Source organism: Anser brachyrhynchus, assembly GCF_964034855.1.
Source record: "Anser brachyrhynchus genome assembly, chromosome: 3".
In the NCBI taxonomy this organism is placed as follows: Eukaryota; Metazoa; Chordata; class Aves; order Anseriformes; family Anatidae; genus Anser; species Anser brachyrhynchus.
The window spans coordinates 39,501,655-39,516,920 of record NC_137696.1 but is presented as its reverse complement, the minus strand read 5'-3'; the positions used below and the strand labels follow the sequence as shown (position 1 = coordinate 39,516,920).

The 15,266-nt window shown below is 46.7% G+C and overlaps 1 protein-coding gene across 3 annotated transcripts in view; it reads left to right on the top strand.

The window, feature by feature from the left end:
- VIT (vitrin) overlaps positions 1-13,608 on the top strand; it is a 51,833-nt gene extending 38,225 nt beyond the window's left edge. For all 3 annotated transcript variants that reach the window (XM_080584751.1, XM_080584749.1, XM_080584750.1), the window contains 7 exons: positions 2,411-2,458; positions 6,631-6,693; positions 8,500-8,647; positions 9,398-9,501; positions 10,029-10,255; positions 12,067-12,580; positions 13,172-13,608. In XM_080584751.1, coding sequence (XP_080440877.1) covers positions 2,411-2,458; positions 6,631-6,693; positions 8,500-8,647; positions 9,398-9,501; positions 10,029-10,255; positions 12,067-12,580; positions 13,172-13,350 — 1,283 coding nt within the window. In that variant the 3' untranslated portion in view covers positions 13,351-13,608. The remainder of the gene's footprint in view (positions 1-2,410; positions 2,459-6,630; positions 6,694-8,499; positions 8,648-9,397; positions 9,502-10,028; positions 10,256-12,066; positions 12,581-13,171) is intronic.
- Positions 13,609-15,266: the final 1,658 nt, after the last annotated feature.

Below are 15,266 nucleotides of genomic sequence, written 5' to 3'. Positions count from 1 at the left end.
ATTCCTGGACAACTCCTTGCTTTCTTGGAAAGGAGAGTTGTTTTTCTTGATTCTGTGAAGCGAGCACATGCTGGTCAGCAAACAACAGTGACTGGGTCTGTGGGTTTGGCCAAGCTGTCGAGGAACTTCCTCTCTCCAGCTCAGGTTAGCAAAAAGGTTTGCTTTGAAAACGCCCATCCTGACACACCATTCATCTGCTCAGCTTCTCCCTACCTGTTCTTAAGAAGCTCTTGATATTACACATCAACTCTCTTGCTATCCTGTGCTCACCTAGCCCAGATTTTTTTTCCAAGACAATTATACAATTATTAAACATATATATGTATCAGTCATAGTATTTTAAAAATAAACTCTTGATTCTTATAGGCATCATCAAGGGGAAAAAAAAAAAGGCCTTAGCAACTTAAAAGAATACTCATTTTCCTTCCAATGCACATTTCATTGAGAGCTTGCTTTGTGATGTGTCTAGGACTACATCCAAGAACAGAGTTTTTGCCTAGATTTACGTATCGCTCAGAAATTAGTGCATTCTTCATGTTTGCAGCCAGCTACCCCAAATCCTTGGCACTTAACTACTGCTTTTCTTTATTAAGGTCTTCTCACCACAGAAAGTTTTCAAAGGACGTGAGCCATGAGAAGGCTGCTCAAAGAAGCCATAGACAGCTCTCCCTCATAGGGATTTGGAAGGACCCACAGTTGTCTGAGTCAAACTAGTTCCATAAGTCCAGCATTACTCTCACTGACAAAAAGCAGTCTTTTCCTGAAGTTACTGAAAACCATCTGTCTTTTCTGATGTTAAAGTCAGTAAGCTTGAAGAGCCTGTGCTGCAGCCACACAGCCTTGCACCGAGGGTAGCCCTTGACTATGAGCCGGCAGCAGAAGCAAGCCTGTGATTCACAGGACAGACACATTTCCTTGCTCTGCATCCTTCATTTCACTTCCCTGCTTACAAGGGCAGATGTTTGCACAGCTCCTACGCTCATTTCATGTGCAAGGCAGTTCCTGCACTTTTTCTCCCTGAAACTCACAGCATTGTGTTTGTAAAGAAGGCTCAGGAAGTGCTTGTTTGTTTGTTCATTCTAGATTTGCTCTTTGGCCTTTTTTATTTTTTTTTGAGCCAGTCAGGCTGAGAACTGGCTTCATAAAAATCTTCTTTTAGCAGCCATTGGACACTTGTCAGCCCTCTTTGAGAATGAATCAAACCTTTTGAGATTGTCTTCTCACAAGATGGCTTCACTGAAATCCATTGTTCTCAGTGACAGAAGTCATGAAACGTGTTGGCCACTGGTAACAAATAAGCACCAGACCTTTGCTGTGGATAGGGTTGTCCTGCTCCACAGCCACCACCCCTATCTCCACTCAATGCTCATGACTCTCCTCAGGGGTGTACAGAATTCTGGCCAGTATTCCTGCCCAGGTGGATGATAAAGTAGGAATAGTTCTCCCATCTTTCCTTCTGTTACCCACACCTGTCCTTCCTTTAGCCTACTTCTCCTCCTAAGTGAAATCACAGCAAAACTTCTGTCTGTATCATGACTGACTTCTCAGCCTTTTGCTTTCTCAGTTTTACACATTCATCATAGTGTGTCTAAGCAGTGCCCACTCAGCATGAGGAGGGAAGGGGGCCTGGAAAAATCACCTTAGCCATCAAACACATCAGGGGTTTCTCCTATCTGAAAGGAGGGCACGTGTCTTATTCAGCGATCTCACTCATGCAGCAAAATTTCCCTCCCAAAGAACCTGACAGCTCCTCACTGGTTTGACAATCTCATGGCACGGTCAGTGCTTCACTAGGCTGGAGGACACTGGCAAGCCCACGGCTCCTTTACTTATTTATTTTTTCCCCAAACCTATGCGTGGTTCACCCACTGGCTCTAGTTCAGAGTACATCAGCTGACAGTCTAGTCAGGGAAACATCACTTCTTGGAAAAGTTCTTCAGCAGGTTCCAAGAACAGAGACACTTTGGGGTTTATTAATGAAATCATCAGCTCTGATGGAGTTTTTCCATGCCTGATAGGCTGCAAACACGACTTAGATGCCTTCTTTGGGTTTCTACTGATACGGACATGCAGATTTTCAGTGGGAAACAATCTAGGCCAAGCAAAAGTATACTGAAGTCAGTATACTGCCTCAGTGTCAGTGTAGAGGAACAAAACCAAAATAGATTTGAAGAGACATATTTAAACTCATAAAAAAGATGAGTGCTTTGGAGACAGTGATGTGAGGCTGTTAAATACGGCTTGAAATGTGTCTGTAAAGGTTTCCAGGTTTACTGATTTCCCTTAGCTTCTACTTGTTAATGGCAATTCGCTGTATGAATTGATCTTTTTAAATTGAGCCAGAGCTTTGTAATCTCCAGTAATTCCATTATTTTCAGTAACACTTTGTCTTTTCTTTCATGCATGAAAGCAATGGAAACAGACTTATGGAAACCTGGACTGAGCCTTTTTGACACAGGTAAATATTTAAGACATTCAGTAACTAGTCTGGGAATAATTGGTTTCCACCACACATGGGGAAAGCTAACACTATGCATCAGGCCCATGACACTGCTGATAACAATCTCATTTTAAGAAGTAATTACAGTATTTAAAATGATAAATAAAGTATGTAGTTTACATCTTAGTAGATAAAATTACTCTGAGCCTTCATCATTCTCAAATTCCTGCCTAAAGCAAAAACAAAACAGGTGAGCTCTGGAAAGCCCTCCTGCAGGAAAGGGGTTCTAGCCGCTGAAATCCATTTCTAAATAATAAGTTATTTTGGTTATGCCACAGTTCAGAAGGCAGACTAGAGATGCAATCAGTGAAAAAGCTGACAAATTATTCTGATGCCAATGTACTTAAGAAGGAAAGGCATTCAGATGAGGATTGAGTGGTTTAAACTGAGAATAAAGAATAGTAAATATTATTGAAATTTTATAATGTAGCTTTAATTTATAATTTTAGCCTTAAAAAGTGAGAATATGGAGAAGACAACATTTTTATAACTATTGGTGAGTGAGAAAAAAACACAGTGGTAGCAGACTCAAGAGACAGGAACAAGACTTGAGTAACTTAACTAGATGCAGTTAGCAACTGCAGGTCCCAGTATTGACCATATTTAAGGGACCCCTTTCCTTGGGAACATTTAAAGCAGCCTATGCAAAGCACATGACAATTTATTACAAAGCATTCACACAAGGAGCTGGACCATCCAGTGTAAGATGTCTTTTCCATCACCAGTTTTGTTGAGAGGGCTGTGCTGGTGGCCCTTGCAAAGATAATTCCCTTGAACGCTCTGCTTACTTCAAAGCCCTGGCGTGACTAATCCTCCTGCTGGCTGCTATGAGCAGCATTGCCCATTTGCATCAGCTTGCAAATCCAGTATCAGCAGTGGTGGCTGTTTAGTCAAAATTTGCGTCAGCCCAAACAGGAACAGATTTCCCTTCTCTAGCAGTGGCACTCTAAGCCAGAGAGAGGATGCACTTCTATCTGTTGGAGCTTAAGTCTTCAGTGTGTTTATTTAGAAAAAGCTACAGTGCTAACGCCAGTGGTACAGAGGGGCATTCTGAGACAGCAAATGACAGATTGCATTAAATGCAGTGAAAGGTTGGGTGTGGGAGAAGGGATGTAGTATTAATAGTTTCTCAGAAACTGAAGTGCCTGTGTGATAAAGTCTGATGAATTCAGATTGTCACTTCAAAGGACTGGTTTCTGGCGCACATCTAGTCGCTGCTGTCTTACTGAAATGAATGGGAAGTTTAATAAGCATGGACAGCTGTGACAATCAGTGAAGGGAACTTTAATTAGCATGGAGTAGGCTGCCCGTGCACTGAGCTGAAATTCCCATGGCAATAACAACATTAAATTGGACCGGCAGAGCAGGGCGGCCCGTAGACACTGACCACATCCCCAATTAGTGGGGAAGGTTATTTGGCGGGTGACCTTATTGTTAAACAAAGCATAAATCAGCCTGCTGACCCATGGCCTTAGGAACGGGTAATGTCACTCATAAGGGCAAGAACAAGAAGAGCCGTGCTGCCCACGCGTGGGCTTGCCGTGCTGACGGGACTCACATCAGCTGTGCGCCCGCGTAGAGACCGCAGATTTTATCAGGTGCAGATACACGTGTGGGACAGATAGCTATGAATTGACTTCCTCGTACCACTTGGTTGCAAGAGTGAAAGGCATATGTTTATATCTAACCTCACGACAGCACTAAATCCACCTACTTTATGTTCTTCGAGTAAGGCAGGCGTGGGGAGCTGCACGTACATGGTGCCAGGCTGGCACGTGCTGGGCGCTGTGAGATGGAGCATAGTGCTGGTCTGCTACTGAGGAAATGTCCCATTTCTGCCTGATTAAAGGCCACGCTGGAGCGCACACAGTCATGAAGGGCAAGCTGCCGAGTATTTCAGGTTTTAAAGAAAAAAGCACAGTCATTTTCCTCTGCTTAACAAGGAGAGGTTATGCACAGCTCCAAGTCATTTCTTCCTTTGTTTTTTTTTTTCCACATTGCCCATGATTTCCACGCCAGTTCCAAGTGTCACAGCCAGTGCTGCCAGCAAAAAGAGCCGTCACCTTCCTACCACCCTGTGCCTCCTGCCAGCCCATGCCCCCCACATGGCTGGGGCTGAGTGGCACCACAGAGTGGCCCCATGCCACTGCCAGCTGCTCTCCTTCCTCCCAGCTTCAGCTCAGTTCTTTTGCTCTCATTGGTGTAAGAGAGCATGGGGCTGCTGGCACTGAGCACCCCAAAAAAACGTGGTGTGATCCTGTGTAAGATCCAGCGTGACCCTCGGGCAGGAGCAGCGCTTACACACGCACCTCTTGCACACCTGCCCCACTGTGCGGAGCCATGCCCATGTCCTCATCACACCTACAGGCCCTTACACCCTCACCGGCTGCTGGGTGGAAACGGCTCCACTGCCCCCAGCCCCTCCAAAAGGCAGGAAGGGGACAGACCTAAGAGCAGCAAAAGGAAGAGTTAGGTCAACCCAGGTCTTTTTCTGGGCCCAGAATTGAGCATTTACTTCTATTTAGAATAACCTCAACTCTTGAAAGATGGACCAATCTTTACATATATATATATATATATACACACACACATAAATATAAATATATATTATATATATAAATATATATACTATATATATTTTATATATATATATATATATACACACACATATATATACAAACATTACTAGGCAAGGCAAAGGGACCAGGAGCTGGGTTTATTTGGCCAGAGTTCTTTGCCAAATATTTTCACCAACCTCAGTTTACAATTAATAAATTCTCAGATGAACCAGGCAAATGGAAGTTGGACTGGTGGGAGCTGGAGCTCGTATTTCCCCCCATTTTCTTGAATGTTCCCTGCATTATTACAGCTCAGTCATTAGGATCTTCAACAACCAACTCAGGTGGTCCAGGACCTCGGGAGCTGTCATGCCTAGCTCTCATGCTGTCATGCCTAGCTCTCATGCTAGGGTTGCTGGAGGCTGACTGCCGTGGAGACACAAACCCTGCAGCACCTTGCAACTTCCCAACTTCTTTTCTATATTAAGTTCACTCTTTCTGAAGTTACCTCTCTACTGTCTCTCTCTGAATGCGGTAGTCTTTCCTTGACTTGTTGATGAAGATTTAAGGAAGTCTTCCTCTTACTCCTTTTATAGAAACAATATGCAGCTTGCAGAAATAATTCTTTTGACAAACTGCTTCCTTGGCAAGTGTTTGGTTTGGGGCTTGTCTGATCATTGTTGCCTCTTTTAAGGATTATCCCAGATAAATCCCACTAATCTCGCCATGCTCTAGTGAAAAGGAACAGCTTTTGTCTTTGCTTGGGAGTGAGATGCTGCATGGTTGGAGACACCTCCCCAGACATTCAGGACATGGGCGAAGTTCAGCATTTTCAAACCCTTTAAAACCAGAAATCACAAATCCCTGTGACTCAGAGGATCTCACAAAGACAAAAACTCATGTTCCCAAGGTTGTAGCATACAAACATTGCAGCTGGGGCCTCAGCTAAAATTCACTAATAACCCATGAGACTGTTTCCCATGACTTTTCTGTAGGTCTCCACCACCCTTTACTGTTTCTCTGTGCTTTCCAAACTAACCCAGCCTCCAGGGAACACCTGAAGCCCCATGGCTCGCCTTGCTTCCATCACTGTAACGTGGTGAGCTGTGGCGTTGCCCATGCCCCCTTCTCCAGGCAGAACACCAACATGCTGAAACCATCACTTGTCTGCTTCCAGCATTGCGCAGCTCCTTGCAAACAGCCAGCAAAATGCAGGCGCTGTGGCAGCACTGCTTGCAGCAAGGAGGCTGACTCACAGAGGGGAGTCAAACAGCCAAAAAACACTTGCTGGCTCAGTGCTTGCAGCTGTCTGTCCACTGGGACACATTTTAGTGTCATTTCTAGAAGTGCCTGGGCTCTTGTTTTACCAGGAGCCACCCTAGAGGTGACACAGGTGGAAGAGAAAAGTTCCCAGGACGTGCAACCCGTCCTTGCTTCCCTCTCACATTTACCAGCCTCAGGCCACAGGGTGTTGGGCGGTGGCTGGGGGCTCCCTGCACACACGCCCCTCTGTCCCCCAGAGCCAGACAGCCCCTGGCACACCCTGACTGAGCCTCCCCTTCATCTCTCCAGGCTTCGCTTCAAAGGAGGACCTGAACCCGAAGCCACTGGAGGCGACCTCCCAGGGGAACCCAAGTACGTACATCAGAATTAATTTCATAATTAAGCAATGCTATTTTGTTAATTACCTGTTACTAGAATGTGTTCAAATTAAGTAGCAACAGGGAAGTTTTGAAGAATCCCAAGAAACTCAAGGAATGCATTTTCCTCCAAGGAGGACGGGCGACCGATCTCCACCGATCCCTCTGACAGACGCAGTCAGATTTTGCTTCTGTAGGAACAGGAGCACAGCCGAGGTGTGACTTACCTGGGTGGCAGGTGATGGCTGCTCACCGTTCCCTCTTCTGGGGCGAGTGCAGCTCCATGGTCCCGGGGCACGCAGATTCTCTGGGGGGTTTCAATGGCAGAGTACAGGAAACCAATGCGCTGCAGCCAGGGATGGACGGGCAAGCTCTGCTGACCATGCACTCCTTTGGCAATGCGGGCACAGGCACCCTTCCTGCTGCAGAGTGTGGGAGGGAAAAAAACACCTAAGAAAGGGACCCAGCAAAGAGAGAGGGTCTGTGTGTTGGTGGGGAAGCAGAAGGAGCATCACGCAGCCCTCAGTCTGAGGATGGAATTGTTCCCTGCTCTAAAAAGCAAACCTTGCACAGCTCTTCATAATTAAAAGGCAGGTTTGCCCATTAACTCGTCTTGAGATGGGGCCCAGAAGAGAAGGAGAAAGGGAAAGCAAATTGCGATTGAAGAATTGGGGTCCTCCTCCTTCCAGAAAGCCTCCCTAGGGAGGGGGCCTCACCCTCCCACTGGCCTCCAGGGCCTCCCGTGCCCACCCTCCTGCAGCTGAGTCTCACAGCACTTGCAGCTCAAGGACTTTACATTACACGCTGGCCCAAACATCCCATATGCCAAGGTGCCCAACCAAAGAAAGTCAAATACACCTAAAACTGGGACAGAAATAAGGAAGAGGAGAAAAGGGGAAGGATCTGCCCTTGCAGACCCAAACTCACTGCAGGAAAGCAGAGCTCAGGACAGCTCCCTGCAGAGCAGATGTAGGCTGCTGTCTTGCAGAGCCCTGCTGATGTCCAAGCACAGGAATACTCCTGCCGTCCGAATCGGCTCCAGGAATTAAGTTGGAGCAGGCATGTAAATCTCTGCACGCTCAGCCCCTGTTGGCTGAGAAACTTCCACTTCCCATGTATACATTGCATGATGTATTTCCCTTTTAAGGCCAGGAAATTCATGAAAATTTGCACGTTAATTGAGGTATTATTTGTTGTGAGTTCCCAGCCTTGCCTCACTATCTGCTGTGAAAGAACACAGTTTTCTGTCACGCTTCTATAATTCAGCATTATTAGAATTAGAAAAACAGACAGCTACGGGAGAAAAAAATTGAAAGTAATGAGATGGGAGGCAGTTGCATAAGCCGGTAGGAACAATCGGCACTTTGTTGCCTTCGGGCTATCTAATGATTAAAACACTGTTTTGGAGAGTCTGATTGGTAGGAGGCACCATCGGAGAGAAATCAAGAGATGCAGACGGCAGGAGAAAATGTTAGCGCTCTAGTTAAGCCAAATGTTTGATCCCGCTTCGGGTCACGGTCCAGCTGCCAAGTGAGTCACCACTAACATGCGGAGAAGTAAGGGCGGGCTGGTAGGCACTGCAGGCAGCACTTGCAGAAACACAAAGATCGGGCTCATCTGTGTCATTAGCAGAAGGCGTTTGGGTGCAGGCCTAAGTTTTCTAGAAGGACTTTTAGCTGAGTGAGGCAGCACCCAAAAGTGGTGCTGCATGCACACAGGCAGAAGTACAGCTGTACTTTGCGGGAAGTACAGCTATAAAAAGGACCAAAAATATTTTACGCGCTTTTGTCTCTCCCCTCAGGTTGCAAGGTTGACTTGTCCTTCTTGATGGATGGGAGCTGGAGCATCGGTAAACGCCGCTTCCAGCTCCAGAAGCAGTTCCTCGGTAACGTGGCTCAAGCCCTTGGCATTGGCAGCGCTGGGCCCCTGATGGGCATCGTCCAGTATGGGTAAGGGCTGCTTCTGCACTAGAAGACAGGCCAGGGCAGAGCACAGCAGCGAGGTCATCCAGCTTTTCACCTCTACTGCTGCCTAAGTTTGAATATGATCCAAAATTACACCCACCATGGTCTTTTCGACAGGTGCTGAGATGAGCACAAACAAGCATGCATTCATGCGCAAGAGACTACAGACCTAGCTCTGTTTCGTTACGGCCACAAAACAAGAATTATAACATTTGGAGATGCTTGTTGCTGAAACGCTATCTAAAACCCCACCAGTGCGGCCACCTTGATAGCTTATATTCTCACTCATATTCATGGCATGGGGGCATTTTGTTGCCAGTGCTGGTACTCCCATCTTGGGGCCTCTACTGCGGCTGTGTGTTAGCCTGAGCTGCGTGAGCTGACCAGCCCTGACTTGGGGGGAACCCAAAGGGAACAGGGCACAGTCATGCCAGATAATGGCATCACCCTGCCTTAACAAATTTTGTTGGGCTCCTTCCTTCAAGAGAGCAGTTTGTCCCCATCTGCTGCCTTCCCCCTCTTCTGGCATGGCCTGGAAAGAGCTACTCCTACCACCACTGGGTGGGAGCGTGCGCCCCGACAGCAGCATCTGTGGGGCTAGTGCATGCTGAAGGCCTCACGCCTGCTCACACCCAGGAGCCAGGTAGCACAGGCAGCTCCTACAACTCCTGTACTTCTGTATGTAAGGCAAAAAAAGCTGACGACTGCTTCTTATTTCTTCTTTTGATCTGCTAGTGATGACCCTTCCACAGAATTTAACCTAAAAACTTATGCCAACCCTAAGGACCTAAGAAACGCCATTGAGAAAATCCCACAGAAAGGCGGACTTTCCAACGTTGGTAGGTGATGGGCTGCGTGAACAGCCTCAGCTTGGGGAGGGCTCTGGGGCCTGGAGCGAGCTTGTGCCCCCTCACCGGTTGTGGAGTCCATGAGCAGCAGGGCCCGGTGCTGGGGCAGGGCTGGCTGGAGCACACGCTCCGCCTGCAATGTGCCTTCCTTGGTCCAGGCTGCTGCGAGTCCATCACGAGTGGCCAGGATCTACCTTCCTCCTCATGGACAGATCCCACTGATGCATTGGTGGTCACCTCCAGCCGCTGTGGGACACCAGGCGGGGGCAAACGGGGCTCAGCACAGCTGCCAAGAGGGTTCAGGAGGTGCTGGCACCAGCAGTGGTGACCTCTCTGCTTGCTCACACAGCCCCAGAAACCACTTTCCCCAGCTCTCAGCATGGCTCTAAAACTTGGGCCTGCACTCCGTCCACCATTTCAGGAGTAGGTTGTTCATATCCCCGGTGGTACTGTCAGGCATCACCAGACAGAGCACTGCCAGCCCTGTAACTCATCCTCAATCTCCTCTTTCTTTCCAGGAAAGGCACTTTCGTTTGTTAACAAAAACTTCTTTTCGGATGCTAATGGAAACAGAGGTGGAGCGCCCAACGTGGTCGTGGTGATGGTGGATGGGTGGCCAACCGACAGAGTGGAGGAGGCCTCCAGGCTGGCCAGGGAATCAGGGATCAACATTTTCTTTGTCACTATTGAAGCAGCTGCTGAAAATGAGAAGCAGAATGTTATCGAGCCAAACTTTGTGGACAAGGTACTTACTGGGCTGGGCTCTGGCTGGAAGTTTGGTGTAAACTCAACCTTTTTCTAGTGATTTCATCCAGGGAGCTTAAGCAGTCCCTCTCAAAGGTCATTTTGCTTTCTTTCTTACCTCTCAGGGTTACTTCTGGTCCTGCTTACACTGTCTTGATGTCTCACATACAAAGAGGCAGCAGTGCTGAAACCAGAAAGGGGATCTTTCTGAAACTTGCTAAGAGAGACAGCAACCTGTCTGACAGCAAAGCTCTGGTCCGAGGCACATCACGGAGCAAACAGTTCTTTGCTGACTACCCATTGGCAGAAACCTGCAGTCATTCCGAGGCAAGAGGCTTTCCGAATGTCCAGCAGCATGACAAAGCACAAGCACAGCCTGAGCTTTCTGTGACCTCCTGCTGTGCCTCTCCCACCTGGCAAAGGCTGGGAATCCCTGACAACCCAGCGCCCTTGCTGCACTGACAAGCAGGTCCCACACATACCAGGGCTGGGACACTACACACAGGCACATCTCAGTTGTTAGCCACACTGGATAGCTGAAGCATTTTGTTTCCATGGCTGAGCTGATGGGGGTTATTTTTCCTTGGTTATTTATTTCTGCTGCTATGAACTCTTGGAAAAGGAACAAATCCCTGTCGTGTGCAGAAAAACAAAACAACAACAAACAAACAAACAGAGAACACAAGCCTTGCACTACTTGCTTTTGGCACTAATGGTAGTTGCCTGCTCAGTAGTGCCTCAGGACAAGCTGGCACAAGGTTATGGCAGGAGGCATCTACCAAGTGCCAGACCTGCCTGAGCTCAGGAAGCAGGGCAGATATCTGTTATTTTCAGAAAACAGACTCCCGTCTGAGCCACGTTACTCTGCCATGAAATATTTTTCCATGAGTTTCAGGGCTGTTCCAGAGGGCTCCACTGTCTCTGGTCAGCGTTTAATTAGACTATAGCCTTATTTGCATTTACTTTTCAGAAAAGCAAAGCAACAGCAAGTCTCAGTGAACCTGCCAGAGAGCACAAGTGGTAGTAGAAGTGACTCAAGATAGGAAGGTAAAAAGGGAATGGTGACCTGACACAGCTGCATCGTGACACTAAAATAGCCCACCAGACCCCCACATGCTCAATTTCCCCCACTCCCTGCTCTGTGCTGCCCCTGCTTCCTAATTGCACTCACCTGATTCCCACTGATCCTCCAAAAGCTTCCCTCAAATCTGCTCCCTACAAACATTCAGTTACAAAGATATATATACATATATATATTTCTATCTTCATGCGCTTTTTGCATTGCTTTTTTTTTTTTTCTGCTTACACGGGTGCAAGCCAGGGAGAAACCAACTTCAGTCCCAAGTTTCAGATCAAGGCAGCAGGGTCTGTCAGCAGGCACAACTCTCCTGGTTGGCCTGACCCTGGGAGGGCAGGAGCTGACGTTGCCGTCTGGCAAACACGTGGGCTCCCAGGCTGAGCCATGCTAACAGGGCCTCTGTGATTTGGATGCTTTCCCTGCAAACAATATAACTTATCTGAAAAAGCTTGACAGGTGGCAAACTTGGTTATTACACTTCTTTCACGGCTATAATATCAGCTCCATCCCACAGCTTTTTTAAAAAAAGGGCAGAAAAACCTGGCTCCTTAGACAAGCATCTGTGATGTTACACTGACGTCATTTCCCAGGGAAGCAGATGGTGACTGGAGGAGAGGCCACTTCAGACTCTAGCATCGCTCTTTCCAGGAGCCTAAATTTACAGTTTAGCTAAAATCCCAGCTGAAGCGGGAGGACTGAATTTCCGCTGCATTCATACTTGTGGTGTTTTGCAGGCAGTGTGCAGAACAAACGGTTTCTATTCCATCAGCGTGCCCAGTTGGTTTGGCCTACACAAGATCGTCCAGCCCCTGGTGAAGCGGGTCTGCGACACCGACCGGCTGGTATGCAGCAAGACGTGTCTCAATTCAGCCGACATCGGCTTCGTAATCGACGGCTCCAGCAGTGTCGGCACTGGCAATTTCCGCACTGTCCTCCAGTTTGTAGCCAACATCAGCAAGGAATTTGAGATTTCGGACACCGACACCCGCATCGGAGCTGTCCAGTACACGTATGAGCAACGACTTGAGTTCAGCTTCGACAAGTACAGCACTAAGCAGGACGTGCTGAGTGCTATCAAAAGGATCAGTTACTGGAGTGGTGGGACCAGCACAGGGGCAGCCATCAGCTACACCTCCGAGCAACTGTTCACCAAATCCAAACCCAACAAAAGGAAGATCATGATTCTGATTACAGATGGCAGGTCTTATGATGATGTCCGAGTGCCAGCCATGGCAGCTCACCAAAATGGTAAGCTCTTCTGTTATCTGCTCTTCCTGAACACTTCCACATTTATCCAGGTCAGAGAAACACAGTTTGCTATCACGCGGAGACACTGGAGGAACCCTTAGGAAGGAAGCATAGCACCTCATCCTGGGATCCCATCAAGCTCTAAACAAGAGCAGCATCTGTTCTCTGTCTGAATGAGGAACTTCCAAAAAAATCATACAGATGCAGAAAGATGCAGCTAAGCCTAGGAGATCTCTGCAGATTTCTGCTGTCTTAGTAACCCATGAAGCCTCCTTTGGCTTTCCAGTCAGGATATTCATACATCTCACAGCACAATTGTAAGACATTGGAGCAAGAAGCTGTTGTTCAGATCCCCATTTAGAGCTTTACTATTGTCTAAGCCTTTTTGCTGTTGGCAACAGGCAGTGTTCCAATGCACAAACCAGGCCTTTCTTCCTATTTGACAATGCGACTTTTATACAGAGAAGGTACCGCAATTCATTGCCCATTTTTAGTGGCCTAGTAACTATGTTTGCAGTATTGGTGTTAACCAATTTAATTTAATGCAATGAAAACTATTATGCTCATTCTTATCTCTGGGTTTCTTTCCAGGAGTTATAGCTTACTCCATTGGAGTTGCTTGGGCTGCCCAAGATGAACTGGAAGCCATCGCAACAGATCCAGATAAGGAGCATTCCTTCTTTGTGGATGAATTTGACAACCTCTACCAATTTGTTAATCCACTCATCCAAAACATTTGCACAGAATTTAATTCACAGCCACGGAACTGATGGAGTGGAACAAGGCAGGATCCTTGGGCATCATGATGAAGGCACACAAAATGCTACCGGAGTAATGCCAGCCCTGAGTTCAAGAAATACCAGCACTGGTTTTCTCTGGCACTTTCCGGTTAACAAAGTTGATTGCATCCCTATGTATGATAATGCTCTGTGTAGGCTGTTGATTTTTTTTTTTTCCCCTGCAGGCTTCAGAACCTCAGATTTGGATGGATAGTGAAAGAGGAAGAATTAAATGGAGGTGTTGCAAAAGCTGCTTCCGGTATAGATCCCCAGCTCATCTGATTCCCACCTCTGGGCACACACAGGCTTGTGTTCCAGGGTTTCACAGCATATCACTGATACCACAGTGTTGTTGGACAACCCATAAACCCTGAGGACCTTGTCTCAGCACCCTCACCCTTTAAGATGCGTCACCTGCTTCCTGGGGAGCCAGGTCCCTTCAGGGAGCAGCAACGCTGCTCAGCTACAGTGGCTGAAGCCCCTCCATGTGACACCGCCTGTCACCCATCATACAGGTCAGGACTGAAATCCCAGGCACAAACTGGGAAGTTAAACTTCAGCTAGTGCAAATTCAAGTATTGAGATTTATCCAAACCCAGAGACTGGAAAACCAGCGAGAGGCCAGAGTCAAGCTGTGGGATCTGCAACCATTTAGCGGTCCCAGTAAAGCTCCAGATCCACACAGCAGCCAACACACAGGAGCTGGAATCTAATCTCCCACAGCACTGCATTAAAATGTGGTTAAATAAAAGAAATAACAACCTTACCCCCTTAGCTCACTGGCTTCACTTCACCATGTAGCTCAAGACCTGCTGCATAGCAGGAGAGCTGCAGACGCAAAGAGGCTCCTTTGATAAAATTGTGGGTTTAGGCTGCACACTGTCTGAAAGGTGTTTGAGACCCCCACTGCTCTATCATTAAACTACGGCACAGTTAGAACATCTTACAGCAGTCTTTAGTGTGAGGATAATTATTTGAGAGCCATTACAAGGATTTAAGAGGAAAGCATCTTAAAGTTCTGTATTATACACTGGGAAAAGTAGTATTTCTAAAATTTAAAGATTCTTTTCTGAATTTGGGGTGGACTTCTGTTTTACGGATTAATTTCAAAACATACTTTCTACAGCCCTGAGTTATTCAGAATTCACAATTGTTTCTTACGTGAAGAGGTAGCCATACTGCTGGCGAGCAACAGGAGGAATGACACATTAAGAGGGTCTAAAGGATTGCACTGCAATTAGGAAGCAGCAGTTGCTGGTTGTTTCCATCCAGTGTCATTTAAGAAAATACATTCCTTAAGCAGAAGTTACGGAAGGAAAGGGATGATGTTTCAGTGCCAGTAAAAATGTGCATGTTCATGCACCTTATGGCAGTCAAAGCAACACCACATCAGGCTTGTGGAAATAACAGGAAACTGGAAGAAATTAAAGCTCAAATTTCACATCTTACTCACAAACCTGACTTTTAATAGCCTTTACAGTTTTAATAAATAACCATGACCCAGGATGTTGTTATTCACGTAAAAAAACTAATTGAAGTTGCCAAAGGAGACTCCTTTCTGTCAACAAAATGTACATGATCTTTCAGATCTTTGTTTGGAAATATAACTGAAGCAGCTTAAAAATTACCAGTGAGGTAACCATAATTCAAATTAACACGGACAGCCACTTCTACGTGATCTCCCTAGCATGGTAACATAAGCCAGGCTAGGGTCCTTTCACGAGGTGCTCCAACCATTACTACCAAAAGCAATACTGGATGAAGCAGTGGTTTTACACAGGGATAGTTTACATCTCCCTCTTTAAGAAAAAAATATTCAGTTCTAGCTTTAAATGAACTTTATCAATATGATAATGCTACCTTCACAGAAGACCCAGGTCATTGCCAGCTTCCAAAAAACAAAAGCA